General features: G+C 36.6%; 1 protein-coding gene across 1 annotated transcript in view; it reads left to right on the forward strand.

The window, feature by feature from the left end:
* znf536 (zinc finger protein 536) overlaps positions 1 to 22236 on the forward strand; it is a 504202-nt gene that overhangs the window by 407373 nt on the left and 74593 nt on the right. Inside the window, exon 9 of the mRNA XM_059992966.1 lies at positions 2832 to 2936. Within this exon, the coding sequence (XP_059848949.1) occupies positions 2832 to 2902 (71 nt within the window). The 3' untranslated portion in view covers positions 2903 to 2936. The remainder of the gene's footprint in view (positions 1 to 2831; positions 2937 to 22236) is intronic.

The raw sequence follows: 22236 nt of genomic DNA on the forward strand, positions 1-22236 counted from the left end.
GTGCTCAGCTGAATTTGTTTAATTAAGATTGAAATGGATAGCACTTCATTAGCTTACCTGTCTTAATTGCCCCAATAAATTTATGTTTGGAAAATATAGCTGCTGCAGCTTGCCTGAACTATTTTGAATTCCTTGTCTCTGTATTGGTCGCAGTATCTGTTAATACTTTTCTTTGATCCGCATAACGTTATTGTTCATTCTCATTGCATTAGATCATTTAACTAGGTTCTGTCAGTTGATTAGCAGAGTAGCTGTCAGAAAATTTATTTATGCATTGCAGTCTAGGTTCAATACGAGATTTCAGAGCCTGTCCAAACCATCTGGAATGTGAAAATATGCCTCTGTCAGGGCAAACCAGCAAAGATGGCAACAAAACTATAAGATGATATATTGATGAGCCTCTAACTTGAGCCACTGGCTATTTTGTTCATCTTACACCCACCCTTCCCTTTGTATTTGTGTCAAGTCTTCTAATTAGGTGATTGTACTCATGATCAAACAATGCAAGGTTGAAAGATGTGATGGTGTTCTGCAATTGTTACAACACAACATCTTTATAATCCTCATTGTCAGATTTAGAATCCGCTTCATGCAAGTTTGATCAAATTTATTTTAGGCTGCAAATCTAGTGTGTGGTGTAGTTCTCATATTCAAGGGAAACAGGATTTTGCAAGTTCCTCAGTGCTGATTAAAACACCTGCCTGGGCTTCACTTTGGCGATTCCGTTCTGAGTGCTCAGTGTGGGGCGTACTGTAAATGCAATCTCGTTAAATGATAGCTCTCAATGCTATTACAGCATTACTTCTTTCAAAATATAATTTAAGATCCGTTCTTATATTATGATGCCAGAAGTTTTCAGGATTGAGTGTCAGCCACTGGCAAGAACAGACAACCAATCTTTTAAGGAATGCTGTGAATATTTGACTGTGTTGTACAAGAATATCAAATAGAAATTATATTGCATCTCCTTAGAAAAATGACGAGAACTGGGCTTTCAGTGGTTGACATCTTTTCCATTTACATGCACACAGAAAACTGAATGGAAAAGTAAAGGTACAGACATCCTAGGACTGTGGAGCTCTCTCACAAGAATGGCGAATGCCTGACAGGCAACTGAGTCTAATTTACTGAGGAAAAGTCTTGGATAAACATAGAGCTGTATGTTAGTCATTGGGAAAAACATAACTTGCTCCAAGGATACACCATGATTCAGATCAATGAAATGCAGTACTGAACAAGTAGACAATCGACTAAATGGTCTTGAATTAAAGACCCTTCTTCGTTAAGCTAATTTGTGCTGCATCACTGCAACTCACACTATTTTTCAAATGCTTTGAAATTATTTCTGTATCACTTAATCACGTGTGTAATTGTTCATTGGAGTTAAGTAAGTAATTTAGATGGTGCTATCCCTTTTAAAATCGAATGATTTATATTAAAAAATTCCAAAGTTTCCAGATGCCCTAAATTTTTATGCTGAGATTGTAAGGATATATTAGCAAAGGGCACAACAAGAAATGATACCCCCTTCCTCAAAGTAATAAATGGGGCATTCAGAGTCATTGTTTAACAGGCTCTATAAAGCAATTAGTGTAATTTAAAGCACATGTGTCTGCATTAATCAGAGAAAAGTCACTGATATACAAGCTCTGTTACTATGGTGTAATGAAATTTCAGCTCTTAATGGTTTAAAGGACAAAAGGTCCAAAAGAAACAAATAAGCATTTTGTTGTGCTTTATCACCAGCAATTAAAATTTATTTGTAAATTTCAAAATAAGCATGATGAACATAATACAGATATACTTTTGTACTTGATGGTGGGGACATTTCCCTATTACAATGATAAAAATGGTGCAGTTGTTACTGTCATATATATAGTGGTATCTATGTATTGGTAGGCAAAATGCCAGCATATCTCTGATCAACAAGGAGCCAAAAAGTAGAACTGTTAGACTTGTGATTGAATTCAAGACCATGGTAAACTCTCTAAAAAATAGCGAAGTTCTAGAAAACATCTTGCTGGGAGGTACAGCACTGCCATCCTTGATGGATGTGTCTGTTCAGAGGAGGAGAAGTCCCAGTGGCCACTTGGGTTTTGAAATGTTCTACTTATTTTTCCCAACATGGCCTTTTTGATACTTACATGTCATTGCTTTAGTTTGAGCCATTTCATTCATTTAGATTAAACTTCTTAGTGTTTGCTGAACATCGCATCATTTATATGAATTTTTATTTAGATGCTTAATCAAGAAGCATCCAAAAATAGCTTAACAGATTCACTATCATCTGCATAGATAAAAGATGGGATTACAGTTTGGGTGTAAATTTTCTTAAGGAATTTCATTGATGGACGTGCTGTGAATTTCTAGTAATTTCTTTTAAAGTTGGATTTGAAACATTTACAGTTTTTATTTTGTAGAATCTAGATTTTCCTCTGTTATTGTTGGCTTATGTGATGTCTGATAGTAAGGCTATAAGCATTGCATTTGACCAGGCAAACAATGGTATCAGTAATGATACTTAAATTGACCTTGAATTTCAAAAGCATTTTGATAGCATATTATCAATAGGTTTCCTCAAAATATGAATGTAGTTCTAAACTTAAATCATTAAGCAATTTGTGAGGTTTTGAGTGATAGTTAAGCAATATTGCTCATGAGTTTTAAATGAACAAAAGGAGATACAGTAAAATTCAACAGTTGGGATAGCCAAGAGGGATAAGTAGATTTCTATTAATAAATCCAGTGAAATAACAGCCAACATTTCACTCAAGTTATAACATTTTTATTTCAATTCTAATATAATGTGATTTTGATTCTCCCATATAAAGGCATCCCAGCTGACAGGAAAATTTTCGGAATCAAGATGCAAGCAGCTGCAAATGATGGGAACCGGAAATAAAAAAAAAGCAGAAAATATTGGAAATACTCAGCAGGTGAGGCAGGTTTTCTGCTTTTGGTGAATGTTCTTCCATTGGAACTAAGAAAATTAAGTATTCAAATGTGTTTTGAGTTGCAAAGGAGGAAGTATGAAGAGAACAACATAAATATTAGAACTATGGTGCTTTATGTCCAACAGCTCCAGGATGGTATTTTTTTTCTCTCTCATCTGCTCTAATTTATCTTTGTTTATCTTTCCTCTAGTCACATCAAATGTAATTAATAAACTTTCATCACACTTTCTCACCTGGTGCCACCAACACTCAGATCTTTCTGTCCCCCTCCTATCACTGATGTCTCCTTTAGTCTCCCTTCTTCTCTTCCTTCTCTGCAACTTATATTTAATTTTGGGCTTTTCTTAGTTCTAGTGAAAGGTCGTTCATCTGAAATATTAACTCTTTTACCCCTTCCACAGATGCTGCTTGACCTGCTGTGTATTTCCAGCATTTTCTGTTTTTTTTAATTTAACATTCAATGAATATTTTCTTATGACATAGAAAGAGCCTTTTGTCCTACCAAACCTATGCCAATGTCCACAGCAATCCCATCAATCACGTTCCCCAACTCATTTCCCTATAACTTTCTCTCTCACATGCCCAAAATCTCCACTCATTTCTTTCACTAGCCATTTATCCTCTGGGTCAATTAGCCCAACAATCAGCACGTCTGTGGGACGTGAAAGGGAACAGAGTGCCGCAGGAGAAGCCCACATCACTATGAGGTGAATGTGCGGCATGCAAACTTCATGCAGACAGCACCTGATCAAACCAGGGCTATCTTAAGCTTTGAGACGGTTGCATGATCAGCAGTGTTGCTGTGTCCTGCTCATGGTGCACTGATTTACTGTGGAAGCTATTGCTGTATTTGAACACATTGTTGTGACTCCTTTTCCCTAACCAATGTCAGATTGTTTGGACTGGAGAGCAAGTATAAACAAAAATTCTTCCGAAGTATCCAACGATTATGGTGCTTTTTCAACTGAGAAGAGAGTCTTATCAGTGTGAGTTGTCCCATGTTCTAAGCAACAAAAAATATACAATTTGGCATACCACATTGGTTGCTATCTTGCGTCTATGTGCCTGGCAGGACATTAATAGAATTAATTTGTCACCCATTTTACACCTTGACAAGTTTTATTTTGCAATGATTTCAAGGAAAATAGGGTGAGAGTAAAAGGCAAGTGATTTGTTAGTAATAGGTCAGTCAATTTTGTTAAATGACGTTCTGACAGAAAGATTGAAAGCAAGTGTTTTGTACCAGTGCTCCAATGCAATGTCTAAAAGTAAGTACTTTACAATTAGCATTCATCAATTCAGTAGTAGGTGTTGGTTACTACTTTACTGTATGCCAGTAATAACATTCTAAAGGAGCTTTAGTGTTGAATTTGGTAATGAAATGAAATCACAACAAATGCTAGAAAAGCATATTTGCTGCTCACTAGGTAACCAACATCACAGTATCTTGTAAATATAATTGGGTCATTTACTAGAAATCCATAGTTCAGTAACCCAGCAAAGCATTTAGCTAATACATTGTGAACTCTGTGACAACACTTTTTGGCAAAGTAAACACTGAATTATACAAAGATTGAGTTGAAAACCAAGTTTAGTGCAGATCTGCTTATGAGTCCACAAATCTGAAATTGCCTAATTCACTGTGACTGAACAGGGTCAAAGATGCACACAATGGACTGGGGGACAAAGCACAAGTGCTGTAAATGCTATTGCATTGTAGAAGGAAATCTAATTCAATATACTTATTTCACTCAAGTAAAGCATTAGATATAATGCTTTTATTCAAAATTATGCAGCCCTACAATAGTTTTGAGGACATATTTTTGAATAGTCTTTCCCCATGACATCTGCAAAGAGATATTGTCACCACAGAGTATAAGCAGCTGATGCACTTTCAGTCTGGGTTCAATCATGTCAGATGATACAGTATCACTACGAAACTAACTCCTGGTATTGCTTTCCTAAATGCCCAGTAACTACAGATTGATTAGTCTTGCATCAGCATTTGATTAAATATTATATTTAATATTTATGAATAAAGTTGAGGTTATCCATTAAAAATTGGTATGCAGTATTGTTTCAGAATAGGAAGGTGTTTAGTTAACCTTCTGTGATGACATGATAAGTGTATGTCCTATAATGGAATGTACTTTCAAAAGTGATTCAATAAATCTTGAATGCAAGGCCTAAGAACTGAATTTCTATGGTAAAATTTAGAGGACAATTAGTAATTATCTGAAAGCCAGGAAGCAGCAGTAGCTAATTAGAAGCATGTTCTGTTGTTTGGAGATAAGTTCTGCCAAATATCCCAGAGTTAGTACTGAGCCACCAAATCTACGGAGGTGATGAAAACTCAAAATGCTTAAGTAAGTGACTTAAAATTGTAATTGGAGCTTAAAGGTAATGATGGTTTTGTAGTTTTATAAGTGAAGTGTGTCTGGGGTTTGGGAAGGGGTTGGAGAAAGGAATTTAATTGATAAAAAGCATATGAAAGACGTGAAATTTATAAGTAAATAGAGAAATGGAACAATACCATAGGAAAATGTGGGACATTGTGCCATAAAACTAACTAGGATACAAAACAGAACATATCTGTGGGTAATAGGAGGATCAGTTTCTATTGTGTCCAATTTTCTTTTGATCCAAAGCCAATCAAAATGATCCAATGAGTGCAAATTTCACTCAAAAATTCAACTGCAAATATCATTTGATTTTTTTCATATATGCTTATTGTATAGGTACTCATAGACCCAAGTAAAGAATATAGATGGGTCTAGTGCAAGAGGGGATAGAAGACACTTAACATAATACGAGGACACTTTGACACTTGCTTCAAGAAAAATAAACTAAAATTAAAATTTAAAATTTTTGAGATCAAGATTTTATTCAGCATCTCAGATTTCTTAGTAGTGATTTGTGAATTCTGTAAGTGTGAATTTCCAATTCTTCGTATCACCAGAGTTAACGGTTTTAGTATCATCCAATAAATGAAAGTTTATCATTGATATGAAAAGCACTTATTCACATAAAGTGATCAATAGAGAGTGGGTCTTCCAAGTAATCTAATAGAATCAAATGCTCCAAACTTGCTTAGATATTGTGAAGGGAACAAAATTTCTATGCTTGGCGCTCTTAGATATATTAGCCTTAAAATGGGCAGACAGAAGTAGAACCAATTTCAGAAATTATTTTTGAAATTTTATTTTTGATTTAAAGAATCTCTATGTTTCAGACAGGCATTTGTAGCCTGGTTCATTGAAGGAAAGTCCTAAAGGACACACATTGCATTTTACGTTTTTTTCAAGCAGGTATTGAATGCTTAGGTTCTTTTGGGCCTCAGCTTTAGAATATCTAAATTTTGCAAACAACGAATGCTCAAGTTTTAATAAAAAATGCAGCAGATAGCAACTGAAGAACTTCTTTAATTATATGAGAAATTATTAAGATTCATTTGCAGTCAAAATCCACTGGAATTTTGGCCGTAACTGAACAAGTTCTGAAGGTGGCTTGAAGCTTCTCACTAATGACGAATTTGTTTTCAGCCACAATGGCTGTTTGTTGTTTAGACATCAACCATGAAGCTAGGCAACCACCTGCTCGAACTACCATTTCAGCTGTGGTAAATTGCACACTTGAGATACAAGTGCAAGTTTTACAATTATACAAAGTTGAGATGCAATATCATTTTTTGTGGTAAATGTTGGTGTTTCAGTTGTAATTTAGTCTGCAATTATACAATTGTAAATCCTGTGGGTGTGTTATCACTCCTCTCTCCTTAATGTAAGGATAGTTTGACCTTTGACTTGGGATATTAGACTGGCAATATAAAAAAATTGTACTGTTACAAGAACATACTGCCTCCCTGGAAACTGGAAAGCACTAGAGAGTAGCAGTTGTAACAACTAATGCACATTTTCTGCTTGTACAAGGTTAAAGAGCCCATTGCTGAACAATTTCCTGGGCCCCTGGTCAGGACACATGCTCCTATACTGACAATTTTTGAATTTAGAAACTTCAGACAAGTGCATCTCTCCAAAGCTCTGTGACTCAGTAGGAGGATGGGAAAAAATAATAAAGTAAATATCAACATTCGAGATTTTATTTAAATTTAAGTAGAACTATGGAATTGAAATTTGGGTTGTGTTCATTATTAGAATAATAATAATGTCAAATTATTCTATTTTTGTAATGCTTGCAGTCTAAGTGAGTCACAAAGTTGGAATCTTAAACCTCCCCCATGATAAATTATCAAAATATATTTTTTATCTAACAGTGAATCTACAAGTTATAGAGATCTGGAGTTGTGCCTAAATTTGAATAAGCACTATCAATGCGTAAACGTTGATCAGTTTATCCATCACATTGTATCTTCAGACCTGTGATATAAAGGTTATCTGGTACTGTGTATGGTTTAGTATATACAGCAATGTTCTAATTTAATGCTGTGGTAACAATGATGCTTAGAATCAAGACTGTATTCTATGACCAGATATACAGCTGGTCAAAACTAGTGTGGCCTCCCTATGTATGAGAATAGAAAATATGTTTGTGAATTTAAAAGGACAGAACACAGTTGCTGGTAATGCCTTATAATTATAGCAGAATTACTACAACTAAAAACTGGGGCATTATGATCTTCCCATCAGTTTAATTTCTCCACATGTGCTAAAGTTCAAAAATATCGGTCAGAATAAACTTCCTTCAAAGATCTCTGAACCATGCATTGCCGCCTGCAGCTGCTCTACCGACCACCTGTTTACTGTTAGTTAATGGAGGGATGAGTCTAAACTTCCCACTAGAACGTACAGTGATGTTTTCCCTGGTGTTTATGGCATGAGACGTTGATTGAGTAGCCAGTTTAAATGGAACAATTTATTATTATTATTATTATTATCATCATCAATAATTTTGCTAACTGCTATCAAAATTGAACCAGCACCTGTTTCTTGTAATTTTAAATCCTGAGGCCGGCTACTGTATATATGTCTAATTGACCAATCTTCTATTCACAACCTACAATTAGAAACTGAAAAACTTTATGATATAAAATCAGTGATAAAATTAATCTACAAAATGCATGAAAATTAAAGCCATATTTTTCTGTTAATTTCTGTTAAATACTTGCCATTTATCAGTACAGTATATTTTTGTAATTTATTCCCTGTTTTTATCACTATGATCCCTACATGATATGTTTTTTCAATTGTGTGAAAAGCAGACTGTAAATCCCTTTGGACAGATCTAAGAAATGCTGCTACACAGTGCCGAACTGGCCTGTACCATCCTGGGGCAAACAGGAAGACATCTTGTGTAGATCTTTAGAAAGCTGTAGTCTTTGCCTGATAACTTAATTTTAAGTATTTTGACGACTTTTAGTTTGCAATGGAGTTTTTTAAATTGAATTACTATTTGGTAACACATTCAATATATCATGTATCAGAAACGTTTAAAGAAATATTCCCGGCGGTTGTTTACAGAGAAAGAATATGGCTTTAAAGAACAACATGGGAGAAATTCAACTTTTCCAGTTTTCAGTATGAAATGAGCTACAAAAGGCTCAAATCCAATTGAACATTGGGTTATATCTAAATGAAATAGATGGGCTGCAGATGCCAATCTGATGTAGCACACCTGCCAAGCAGGAAGGCTCTTCATCTATTTCTGCTCTTCCTGGCTCCCCAGAAAGGTTTTGTACACATTTCCTCAGTAGTCTCTTCAAGATCCATTGATGAAAACACCCACAACCTGAACACCCTGGATCTGGTGATGTAAGGCAGACCTTGACCAGTGTTAATACCTGCCTGTTTTTGAATATTATGCTTGGATCTCACAACAAGCAGTATGACTCCAAGTTACAAACGCAAACCTCACCAATCATGTGGACACCTTGAATACATAAAAGACTCCAAATCCAATATTGCGACCAGACCAGATGTGCAGCATTGCCAGCCAAAATATGCAGGCCAAAAGGCCATTGATTTCCTAATAGGTTGAATTTCTCCCCCAAAATATGTGTTACATGTGGTTTATAGAGTAATAAAGTCCCCAAAAATTATTTTATAAATTGTTGAAAATGAGTATGATATGTAGGTTAAAACTGAATAATGTATTAAAAATGTTTGACAATGAATGATGGGTAATTAGTGGTTTTGTGCTAATAACTTGACACTTCATGTCCTATCAGATCTATTTGCTGACCCGTAACTTCATCAATGTATATAAGCTTATGGCAGCATCTGAGAGCTTCATGCCTTGCTTTAATGTTAAAATTATAATGAAGGAGAGTACACTGCTGAGATGCAGGGTGACCATTTATGTTTATCCACAAAATAAATTATTAAAACCATAGCAGTACTTTACTGAATGATAATTTGAAATATATAAATTTAACCCTTGTTAGCTCTGTCAACTCTGGAGTCAGTGTAGATTTACCAAACAATCTGCTGAGCGCAATAATGGAATATTTGCATTTATTGGTCTGGTCGACAATTTATTTCGATTATCATCCATTAAATTTCAGCAGCTTCCAATTTCCAAACCGAGGGTACAAGGCTGTTTTTAAAACTCAAAGATTATTAATAATTTGCTGTTGACTCAAACAAAGGCAGTAGCCAAACCCCAGATTTTGTTCTCAATTTTGATATTAATTCTAGGAAACTTTAAGCCAGCAATTATTATATAAACTAACCGTTAAACTTCCAAACAATAATTTTATTTAAGAAGTTGATTTATTCATAAGTAAATAGAATGCAGTGTGACTAAAAGTGCAATGGTTCAAGCGGCAATTATTTGATTTATAAGCACAAAAGCTTCAGTGTTGTAGATTGTAAGAGCTCAGCAGTTACTGTACCTTTCAAAACTAGCATGTAACCATATCTGTTTTAAAAGAGTGATTCATATTACTTCCAAAGCATGAGAAACTCTTTCTCGTCCCCACCACAGGAAACTCGAGCCTGAATTTAATGAGTTTCAATTGGAATGTGGCCTTTGAAAAGTACTACATTTGAAAAGATGGAACATTAAATTTTGTAATGATGTAAAACATCTTCAATTTTTGACAGGACAATGAAATTTATTGTGCTTCATGGGCCCAGTGGTGATTCAAAGGTCATTTTTTGTATGACTTCTCAGATGAGGGCAATACTGAATGAAAATTAAGTTACATCTGTAGAACTTTTTTTTATCTATCTGTTAGAAAAGCAGATTGCTAATGAAAGGATCCAAAAAGAAAGCCATTCACTAAACTGCATGCAGGAAGATAATCAAAGATATAAGAGGCAAGAGAGCAGATGGGTGGAGAAATTGCTTTACATTTGTATTAAAGTTGGTCATTCCCTCACAAGCCATGAACCAAATGACATAAACACAGGAGAGAGCATTCTAAAAACACATTATTTCAAACTTTATAGTTCCTGTTGAATCACATGAAGATATCTTAAAGGACTGATCTACTTTGGATACATCGGAACTCCTCATTCATTAACTTTGAACTGATCAATGCAAAGAAGTACAAGTTTGAATTTTTGTATTTCATTAAAAATATTGATCCTTAATTATTACAACTGCAGAACATACAACAGAGGGGAACTTCTTGAGCAAAAGAAAAAATGATAATTTGTTTATTTTGATAATGACACATCTTTGGCAACAGGTGCAGAAGTCCATTTGGACTCATCTCTGACATTTGGCTCCTCCAAAGACAAAGGCAAATTTTCAATGTTTTAGTTATTAACGTACTCGTGGCTTTGATCGTTAATACCCACTTTTAACGCAACCTGCTCTTCTCATAGTATGGCAGAGTATTCTGTGCATTATACATACAAGCTGGAATCATACACAGCATGCAGCTGGGGACATTGATCCTTATGTAATAATGCCAGCTCTGTCTGACTGGGCTACAATAATCCAGCCACTGCCATATGTTACAGGAAATCTGGGTCTTACTTGTGTTATTTAAAGGATTTTCTGTAGTATTCAAGATTTTTAGTGACTAGGTATGAATTAAGTTTGTTAGGGGAAACCCCACAAATTCGCTGAGATAAGAGGTATTTCTATGCAGAGCTGTAACTGGGATGGATGTAAAATCTCCAGCTGGTTGCCCCTTGTTGTCTATTCCACAGAGCTTCCAAAATGGTAGGCTGCTCAAGCTATCAAAAGAGGCAAGAAGAGGAGGGAATGAAAGTTCTAGCCAGGAAGGTCTATCCAGTCAATATCTTTGTGCAGTTAAACCAACATTGTCAGCGATGTTAGATTTCAATCCAAGACCTGATCCACAGACTTGGAAAGGACGTATAAGATTTCATAGCTTTATTGAAGGACAAACATTTCTTCCTTAATTAGTAACATCAAATCTACATAAGTAACATCCTTATTTAATAAGTGAAATATATTTCTTCAGGAACAGAATTAATATTTCAACAATTGCATGTGACCTTAATGTGTTCCCCAATTACATAAGAATTCACCAGCAGATAAGAATATAAGTCAGCTTGTCTGCTTTGATGCAATCTTAAAATAGTCTTAGATTATTAACAATATAATGTTATAAACCAAAGTATTGAGTACAGGATTTGGGATGGTATTTTGAAGTTATATAAGACATTGGTGAAGCCTAATTTGGAGTATCCTGTGTAGTTTTAGTCACCTACCTACAGGAAAGATATCAATGATATTAAAAGAATGCAGAGAAAATTTACAAGAATGTTACCAGAACTTGAGGAACTGAGTTATAGGGAAAGGTTGAATACATTAGGTCTGTATTCCCTGGAGTGCAGGAGAATGAGGAGAGATTTGAGAGAGATATATAAACTTATTGATGGGTATAGATAGGGTAAATACAAGCTGACTTTTGCCTCAGAGGTTGGAAGAAACAACAACTAGAGGTCCTGGGTTAAGCATAAAAGGTGAAATATTTAAGGAGAAGATGAGGGGGTACTTCTTCAATCAGAGGGTGGTGGGAGTGTGGAGCTGTTAGCAGAGGAGAAGTAGTGATTCTGGGTTTGATTTCAACTTCTAAGAGAAATTTGAATAAGTACATGGATGGGTGGTGTATGGAGGACCATGGTCCATGAGCAGATCAATGGGACTGGGCAGAATAACAGTTTGGAATGGACTAGATGGGCCGAAGGTAGTGCTCAATGACTGTAAAATGACAGCGAGGACTAAAAGTAACTTGTTAAGGTAAAGAGTTGCTGCAATCCCATTTGTATGATAAAAACGGAAACAAACACTATAGTCACTCTTCCAAACTATTAGACTGATGATCAGATCTTTACCAGAAACCATTTCATGCAGTTCTATTTATTTGCTTGTAAGTTTATGCAGAGCTCTGTATTCTTCAAATTCTCAGTAGTGTGAGCAGATGGAGAGGAATTCAGTTCTCCCATATCCCTTGTAGGATTGCTGTAAAAACAGCCTTAAAATTAGGGGCAGAAATGTAAAAGTGCCATCTGGTTATTCCTGGAATCATTCTCAGATCACCTGCATGCAGCTAGATCTTCTCCCACTGAGTTACTCTTATTGCGTGGATTTCTATTTCCCTATTAAATATTATTAATTATTGTTTAACTATATTTACAAAAGTTCTGTAAATTTTAATATGTGAGTCATAATATAAACACATTTTATGAACTAAAGTCAGTGATATCTAGTGGAAATAAGATATCTTATTAGCTCTGCAGTTCTTAGATTTATTTTACTTAATTGGCAGTATTAATTGGAGTAAATTGCAAATAGAATTAATAGAATCAAATGCCAGGAGGTTAGTTACATTTAACTTCGAATTTCTCCTCCCAGTGTTTAAACAATTGCTTTTCATTGTTTAAAGTTAACGTAGTATGGTAACACTAGGGATTCAAAACAACTTACAAAATGTCTGTGAGGTCATTTCAAAGAAGACTAGTTGGAGGTCCATTCCTCTGTAGTGACATAAGATACTCTATAAATTAATACATAATGCATGCACATTCTGGGAAATACTTACATCTACTACAACATCTTCTCTCTGAGCCCTGTTTTCCATTGTGAAATCAGTCTCATCACCAGGAGCAATGTGTCAAAATAATATTACACAATGAAAGATGATTTATTCTACTTTTTAAAAAAAGCAGACATTTATATACTGTCTGAGGGTAATATAATAATTTTCTAACAGAGTAATAAAAGCACTCTGCACTTCTGCCTAATAGTTTTTTCCAGCACAATTCTGACAACTAACTGAATGCTGATAGTATTTATATTTTAACATATTTTACACATGAATCATTGAAAATGCCTTGTTATTCTTCATCATATTATGGAAGATCTTCATCTCATCTGAGACTGTGGCTTGAACTGATTTGTTCTATTTCTGCACTGAATAAGGACAAAATGTGCTGACTTGGCCATCCCCGGCAGTGTTCACCAAGATATGGGTCATTCACGAGGTGAACAATTGAAATTCCACTCAATCTCTTCAGTTGTCCTTCACAAAGAAGCAACATGGCGTTGTTTATTAGTTGAAGAAAATTAATAGGTTCATAAATTAATCATAGGCCTAACCTACGATATATATGTGCCAGGTCTGTGACGGCTTGAGAGATGAGTTATTTAAGCACTGCTGGTGAGCTGCAACCTTGAGTGGCTTACCTACCTGTCAGGTTGAGATTCAAGGCTGTTCTCACGCAAAGCCAACCCGATGGTCTGACCATGATTGGTATGGAGAAGCCAGTTCAGAAAGGGCCTTGAAAATGCTGGCAGCACACCAAACTTCATTGTGCCCTCAGGAGCAGTGTTGTCAATTCAACATTTTCTGGGTCTGTCTTTTTGAACATCTACAAATCTCTTGAACCTCTGTTAGGTAGGTTGTTTCTAAGCCACACAAGCATACACGCCACAAGCTCCACCCACTGCCCCTTGAATCTTGTGTCAGAACTGCTGCAATCAGCAAAGGAACCCCAGCTTACACGTTTAATGAAACTAATATCATTTTGTATTGGGCTGCCTGCATAACTAAAAACTGCTTAGGTCCACATGAGACCTTCTCACATTTGGAAATGGCAACACTTCGGCATCAACTTTTCAAATGTAAAGCATAAAGCTATAGAATGAACTTCACTGAATGAACTCTGCAAACCACTAATTAGCCTGCACTTGGAGTATTGTGTGTAGTTCAGGTCACCACATGACAGGAGGGATATGACTGGACTGAAGAACATGCAGAGGAGATTTATCACGATGGTGGCTGAATTAAAGATACTACTTAGGGAGAGAAATTGGACAGAGAGATACATCATAGTAGCAGGCTCTTCTGTCCTATTAAGCCCCCACCTCCCTTTTCCACAGATGTGACCAATTAACCTGCAAACCCATGTTTCCTTGGAATATGGAAGGAAACCATATTCCAAACTGGGAGCAAATCCATGCAGTCACAGGAAGAACTTACAGACTCTGGGCTTGTTTCCTCTGGAGTGAAGGGATTAATAGATTATGGGAAGCTTAGATAGTCAAAATCTTTTTTCCTCCTGGTTGGGGTCTCAACAATAAAAGGAAATAGAGTTAAGAAGAGAGGAAGGATCTGAGAGTTAAGTATTGTACACAGAGAGTAGCTGATACCTGGAACATGCTGCCAAAGGAAGTGCTGGAATTACTATGTCTGCGGCATTTTGGTTGACATTAAATAGATAAAGATGCAGTCCTGATGTGCGCAAGTGGGGTTAGTGATAGGGGCAAAGGCGTTTGTGTGGACTCAGTGAGCTAAAATAAGCATCTCTGTCCTGAGTAACTGCCTGATGCTGCTAATGATACTGTTGACATCATTCCACAATGTGTTAAATGGGACTTAACCACACACCATTTAGATGCTTATTCACCGATGATCTAAGGTGAAAAACATTGTTTTCAAATTCTATAAGACATATATTAAGCACAAGAAACCATGGCCTCTGGTGTGAAAGATCAAAGAGTAACATTCATGACTTCAAGCTTACATAGCATACCTCAGCACAGTCCATGTTAAATACCACCTTAACAACCTCAAAATGAAAACCTCCCCAATCGTATACAGGCCAACACTAAATTTAATAATAGTACTAAAACAAATAAATTGTACTAAAACTTCTTGATGATGACAATAAGAACACTTATTATTCCATTAACATCAAGATTTTACAATTTCTGCAGGAAAATATTTATTCCAGTTTCAATATTAAACAACTCATGACAAACAATGAATTTATAAACAAACATTTGTAGAAGGTGTTTTATAAATTTCCACCTTATATTTACAGCATGACCTCAATGTGAATAGAGATTGAAATGATCGAGCAGACTTCTTTTAACTGCAGTACATTTCCAGTGAAAAGAAAATAGGTAAATTTGTTATGGTAATGCCTCTATAGTGTAGAATAATCTACAGAATCATCACAGTCACAGTCATATAGGTATAACGCTGATATATAGGTATAATGTCTCTCCTTTAATCAATAATATATACAATTCTAAAAACTGATCTTCTGTGAATCTATTTATTTAAGCAAATGATAATTAGTCAAGGGCAGAGATACATTTACAAACTCAATTAACCAATCAGCTGGTTGGAAAAATACTTTAGTTTCCAACCAGACCTGTAGTCTAAAGTTAGGCCTGAAAAGGTGGCTATACCTGTTCTGCCGTACATCTTACTGGGTATAATTTAACTTCATATTAACATAGAAATATCAGCTTTCTGCAATCTTTTCAGAGTTGTGTGGGAATAGCCAAAGCTTTGAAAGTTCCAACCTATTCAACATTTCTGAAAATTCACACAGATCAGCCTGAAACATTTGTTTTCAGTGTTTCTGTCAATTAAATAAAACAAGCAAGTATTGTACATTACGTGAAATTTTAACTAAGTTTGAACATAGTTATAGGTAAACCTGGACCTCAATTGGGGGGAAGTGTAGATTCGAGGATTCATGTGAGGCTACTGTTGCAGGATCACAGAGGACTGCAGAGCTGAGTTTTCTTACAGAGACCAGAACATGTAATTTTGAATCTTCTTGTACCAGAATCTGGTATTCAACAGTGAATGAAGTGACAACAGATGACTTTAGCCGAGGGGAGTGCATGTGTATAGCCGAGTATGTGTGGAATATGAGCAGAATTTTGTTTTTCAGTGTTGAGCTTATGGAAGATGGAAAATCATTAAAGACAAAATTCAAAATATTGAAATGGGTAGTGAATATTACCAATGGTATTGATGAATAATATTGGAATAAGCAGCTAAAGACTAAGAAATGACTTCAGTCAAAGTTACTGCAAGAAATACTCTCCCTGAATATGATAGTTTAATCAGGGTGGTTAAATGTGCTTTACACTAGAGGAGAGGTGTTTGAGGATAACTTTTGCATTAAGATGTGAGCTGAAATTCAGGAGGATGAGTGGGTTATCCAATAACTTTGACAGTCAAAGGACAGTAATCGGGCAGTTTAAATAAATGTTCTAGGAAAGATTTGGTTTTGAAAGGAAGGTAAATGGTACTTGCAGAGAAAAAAAGAACAGTGTAAATTTGAAGCCTGTGTGAGGTGAGCAAGGAAGGTAGGTTGCCAGCCGACAAGTGGGACTGGTGTAAAGAGAGCAACAAGTAAGTCCCACAAGCAAAAGAACTTGGGTGAGAAATCAGAAGAAATAATCAGTCATGATTTGATTTCTCAGTTGACCTGATGCACATTTCAAAACTGCTTGAGAGTATAGTGCATACATTCAATAGCTACAGAGGTAACTTCATATCTCTGCTAGCCCAGCATGGAAGCCATGGCCACAGGGAGTAAGCATCACTGATCTTGTAGTATGGGTCATAGATGGACTTGACAGTATTGAATTTCTGGAACTCATGCACTGTTTCCACCCACCATCTGTTCATTAGATTGCAAAATGTCTTTTATTCCAAAAATATACTTTATAAATGCTAAATTAAGGTGATCACCAAGGGAGGCTATCACAAAAACAACTCTTGCTGTTGCAGCTTTCAGCAGCCTAGATATCACCAATAAAGAACCAACAGTGTGATTATTGCTCTTGATGCTATTCCCAGTTGGATATCACAAATGCCGTTATTACTATTAAGGTTATCACAAACAAGGCTAGCACCAATAACGCTCTCAGTAATAAGACTATCAAAAATAACACTTTAATCAATATGGCTATCACCAATTGGGTTATCACCAGCTGGGCTTTCTCCAATAAACCTTTCACAAATAAGGCATTCATTGATATGGGTGTGCCATTGATTCTTCACCTATAGTTCTTGTAAACATTCAAAGTCTTTTATTGGAACCCTTGAGAGAACCTGACCAATTTCCTTCCATTCAAATCTTTTGAACAAAAGCTACGTGTGTTCTATTGTCTCTACTAGTTAGTCCTTGCATTCTGAGGCAACAGAATTGAAAATATTACTTTGGCATCATAGAGACTTAGAAGCAGGAGAAGGCCATTCAGTCACTTGAGCCTGATGCCCCAGCCGGTTAAGTAGCGGATGATTTGAATATTAACTCTATTTACTCACCTTGGCCAGTAATTCCCGTGAAACAAAATCTCAGTAAATTATATTTGAAGCTTTCAATTAACACTCACTGTAACTCACTTGGTGGGATTGCTCCGTGTTTTTTCTCCTGCCCCTTATTGTGTAAATGAGACTTTCTAACATCACCACTGAATATCATCATCTTATTCTATCTTCCTGAGTGCACAGCTATGGAGCATTAAATTTACCAACTGCAGACCATGGTGGTCTCATTTACTTGGCCTTTTAATTCAATGTAGACAATATTTGGTGTGTTGACTTTTGCTCAAGAATTATTTTCACCTAAAGCTCATTGTTCTTTCAATGATTGCAGTCCACTACGGCCTAATTTCAGTTCTAATGCAATTTCTACAAGGAACATCAGCTATTGCTTATCTTTTCCAGTGCTGATGCACTTGGCACATTTTCAGTCATTGTTGGCCAACTATTTCTAACATATGTAAAAGTCTGGTATGACAGCTAAAAGCAGGCCCTGCTTGGTTTGAGTCCTGTAATTGTTTTAAAAAAACATCACAATGAAATGGCCAAAAAACTGACCTATTTCCATAATCCAGTGGTCATTAAGTGAAAGGGATGCATTCTTAGATCAACTCTTAAAAAATTACCTCATTCCCTTCAACAAGACCTTATACTAAAAGTGTTGCGGCAAGAGACAGAAGCCATGATTGTCAAGCAACGCCTCCTGTTATCTGCCAGTCTTCTAGGAGGTCCTGCTGGAATAGGTCAAGGCAAGGAGAAAGTTTTTCTTCTATCCTAGTGCCAAAAGATGTTTGAAGAAGGCATGGTGACAGAGGAGAAGGTTGACATCTGCAGTGGATTTTAGTGATGCTGGAAGAATAAAACATGTAAGTATAACTCTTCGTTCTTCCAAGTTTTTCAAAAAGACATAGCCTTCCCCAACTTATCCATTTCATCCAATACTACCTGGCAAAAGAAAGTACCTTTCTATTATGCATTCTTATCACAAAGACACACATTGCTTCCTTGTCCCATTTACAAATGTACAGTCATCAACCTTTGTTAAGTCACAACTTCCTCATCTTTATTACATTTCACTTCTTGGCATACTCAGCGTCTGCATGTCAAGCTGAGCCCAGAGATCTGCACCTTAACTTGAATGGGACATTCGCTAATTCACTCTCTCACTGCAGGCACAAGCACAGAGGCAAGGAGAAGACTGAAAGCAGGAAAGGTCTTTCAGAGCCGAGTAACAAGATCAGTAGTCCGACAAGACTTGGATTGGATAGAGCGAAGCTGAGAGTTCTCTGATTTTTAATAGTAACCCTAGTGACTGCTAGAAAATTCACAAGCATGCAGTTTCATTCTGCGTCAAGATACTTGTCATCTGCTCTGTACAACATCTCAATGCTCTCCTAATTCATATTTGATTTCTCTTTCCTCCAGGTCTTTCTTAAGTGACAGAAACACCCCCACCCATTCCAGAAAAAAAATGACAACTATAGCAAGAAGGATCCTTCTGAGTAGGCACCAACAGACATCTATTCACTTGTAAAGCACCAACACAAAGACTGACAGTCTAGCTGGAATAAGGAGTGAGGTGGAGTGATCTGCTCATGGTGAAGAACTCAGTGCTAAACAAAAACAGCAGCGAGACCTTCTCCCTGCCTTGTTGAGCTGGAGAATGATCTGCACATTATAGAGTCACAAAATGGGAAGAGCACTTGTTTTACACAAACATTTATGGTGCCTATAAAGAATGCTCTTCCCCCCCCCCACCGAGAGGTTTTCATGTTTTATTGTTGTACAACGTTGAATCACAGTGGATTTAATTTGGCTTTTTTGACACTAATCAACAGAAAAAGACTCTGTCCTGTCAAAGTGAAAATAGATCTCCACAAAGTGATCTAAATTAATTACAAATATAAAACACAAAATGATTCATTGCATAAGTATCTTATCTTTACAAGTCAATATTTAGTAGATGTGCTTTTTGCAGCAATTACAGCCTTGAGTCTGTGTGGATCGGTCTTTATCAGCTTTACACATCTTTACACTGCACGTTTTCCCCATTCTTCTTTATAAAACTGCTCAAGCTCTGTTAGATTACATGGGGATTGTGAGGGAGCAGCCTTTTTCAAACCTGGCCGCAAATTCTCAATTGGATTGAGGCCTGGACTCTTGGCCACTCCAGGTCGTTAACTTTGTTGTTTTCCATTCCTGTGTAGCTTTGGCTTTATTCTTGAGGTCCTTGTCTTGTTAGAAAACAAATCTTGTCCCAAGTCACAGTTCTCTTGCACACTACATCAGGTTTTCCTCCAGGATTTCCCTGTATTTCACTGTATTAATTTACTCTCTACCCTCACAAACCTTCCAGGGCCTGCTGCAGTGAAGTAGCCTCAGAACATGATGCAGCCACCACCATGCATCACGGCAGGGATGGTGTGTGACAATTGGCTTATGTCAAACATAGCATTCAGTCTGATGGCCACAAAGATCAATTTTGGTTTCATCAAGCCACAGAACCTTCTTCCAGCTAACTTCAGAGTCTCCCATATACCTTCTGGCAAACTCTAGCTGAGATTTCATGTAAGATTTTTTTTCAACAGTGGCTTTCTCTTTGCCACTCTCCCATAAAGCTGCAGCTGGTGAAGCACCCGGGCAACAGTTGTTGTCTGTGCAGTCTCGCCCATTTCAGCCACTGCAGCTTGTAACACCTCCAGAGTTGTCATAGATCTCTTGATGTCCTCCACCCTAGTCCCCTTCTTGCACGGTGACTCAATTTTTGAGCATATCCTGCTCTAGAATGACACACAGCGGTGCCATATTCTTTCCATTTCTTGACTTAACTGTACTCCAAGGGATATTCAGTGACTTGGAAATTTTCATGCATCCATTTCCTGATTTGTACTTCCCAATAATCTTTTTGCACAGTTGCTTGGAATGTTATTTTGTCTTCATGGTGTAGTTTTTGCCAGGATACTGACTCACCATCAGTTGGGCCTTCCAGATGCATGCACACAGTGATTTCCACCTAACTAATTACTTGACTTCTAAAAGTAATTGGATGCACCAGTGATGATTTGGTGAGTCATATTAAAGGGGGTGAATAATTATCCAATCAATTATTTTGGGTTTTGTATTTGTAATTAATTTAGATCACTTTTGTAGAGATCCATTTTCACTTTGACACAAAAGAATCTTTTTCAGTTGATCAGTGTCAAAAAAAAGCCAAATTAAATCCATTGTGATTCAATGTTGTAAAACAATAAGCATGAAAAGTTCCAAGGGGGTGAATAGTTTTTATAGTCACTGTATATGAGTCATTAAAATCTTTATCAGGCAATTTTGCCACTATAACTTCTAACAAATGAGGGGTCAACTCCAGCAACTGCTTTTGGAAAATTGCTGGAAGATCACCTGATGCGGAATAGACACTGGGCTGAAATTTATGCTCAGCATCTGAGGATGTTAAGGCCACCTTAGACACTCCGATGATGAAATGGATGAGGGCATTAATGGGCTGCTTGTCATCTGCAACCTGATCTCCCAGAGAGGAAGAGGTGTCAGGTCCAATACTGCACAAATAGTGCATTGCAAATGGAATGGTATGTGCTGAGCTCTCCCAGTATGTCTGTGGGTCAACAGCATCCCGTCCAGCACAATTCATGGGATAAGTGAAGACAGCAAAATCAGACCAAGGGGCTCTGCTCTGCGCAGCTATTGAACCTCGATCATTGAGCGTCTCAGTGATCAGAGCAGCTTTCCGGCTCCTTTAAATACCAATATGTGGTCACTCGATTCACTAGAATTCTGCGTTTGATATGGCAATCAACATGCTTATTACATTCAGAACTTTGATTTACAAGTTTGTTTGATTACAGGTATTTCCTCTGTATGTACTTAGAACCTGATAGGCATGAAGCTTAGCTGAAGGATGACAAATCCCTTAAATAATCGCCAAAGCTATCACAGTATCAATTTCACTCCTGGATTCTAAATTTCACGCAATGCCTACTCTTGCACATGCTTGTGGATTAATCATCTGATTATTCCTATTCTGGCAATATGCCTTTATGTTTATGTGCCTTCTCTAACTCTGATTCTCTCTGCATTAGTCGGGATGCTGAGAGCTAGCATAAACCTGATGGACTAAATATCCTCCTTCTATGTCATAGGAAAATATATGATACATATCGAACTGAATAGCAAGCTATTATCATTTTGTCTTTTTACATTCACCACATATCTGTAGACCTGAACGATATATGCAGGTGACACTGCTTTTTGGAGTGACGTGTCTGTAATGCGCATGCTTCGGGAAATGTGAGTCAAAAGACATAAATTTTGCAATTATTTAACAGTTTTCTCAGAAAAGTTTATAAAAGTGATACTTTTTTTTCCATTTCCTAGATTTTTTGTAGTGATTTGTGAATCCTATAAGGACAAATTCTGGTTATTCTGTAATGTGAGGTCGACTGTACTGTATTTGGAATTGAAAAGTGGGAAAAAATGTAGCAAATAGCTTTCGAACCAAAAGACATTATAATTACATTTAAGTAGTAAATGGGAATGATAATCTATTAAAGTTGCATGAAAGTTATAATGGATAATTAGGAAATTGTATATTTGTTAAACGAATACTTCACAGTCATTTTCCCAACAGCAAAATATACAAAATAACTAGTACGTGGGAACCCAGAAATATTAAGGGAATTGATTTGATGGGTTGAGTGCAAGTTTTAAAACATGCTAATAAAGTATACAATGGAGCCTAAGATGTAG

This window comes from Hypanus sabinus, chromosome 17 (genome assembly GCF_030144855.1).
Source record: "Hypanus sabinus isolate sHypSab1 chromosome 17, sHypSab1.hap1, whole genome shotgun sequence".
NCBI lineage: Eukaryota > Metazoa > Chordata > Chondrichthyes > Myliobatiformes > Dasyatidae > Hypanus > Hypanus sabinus.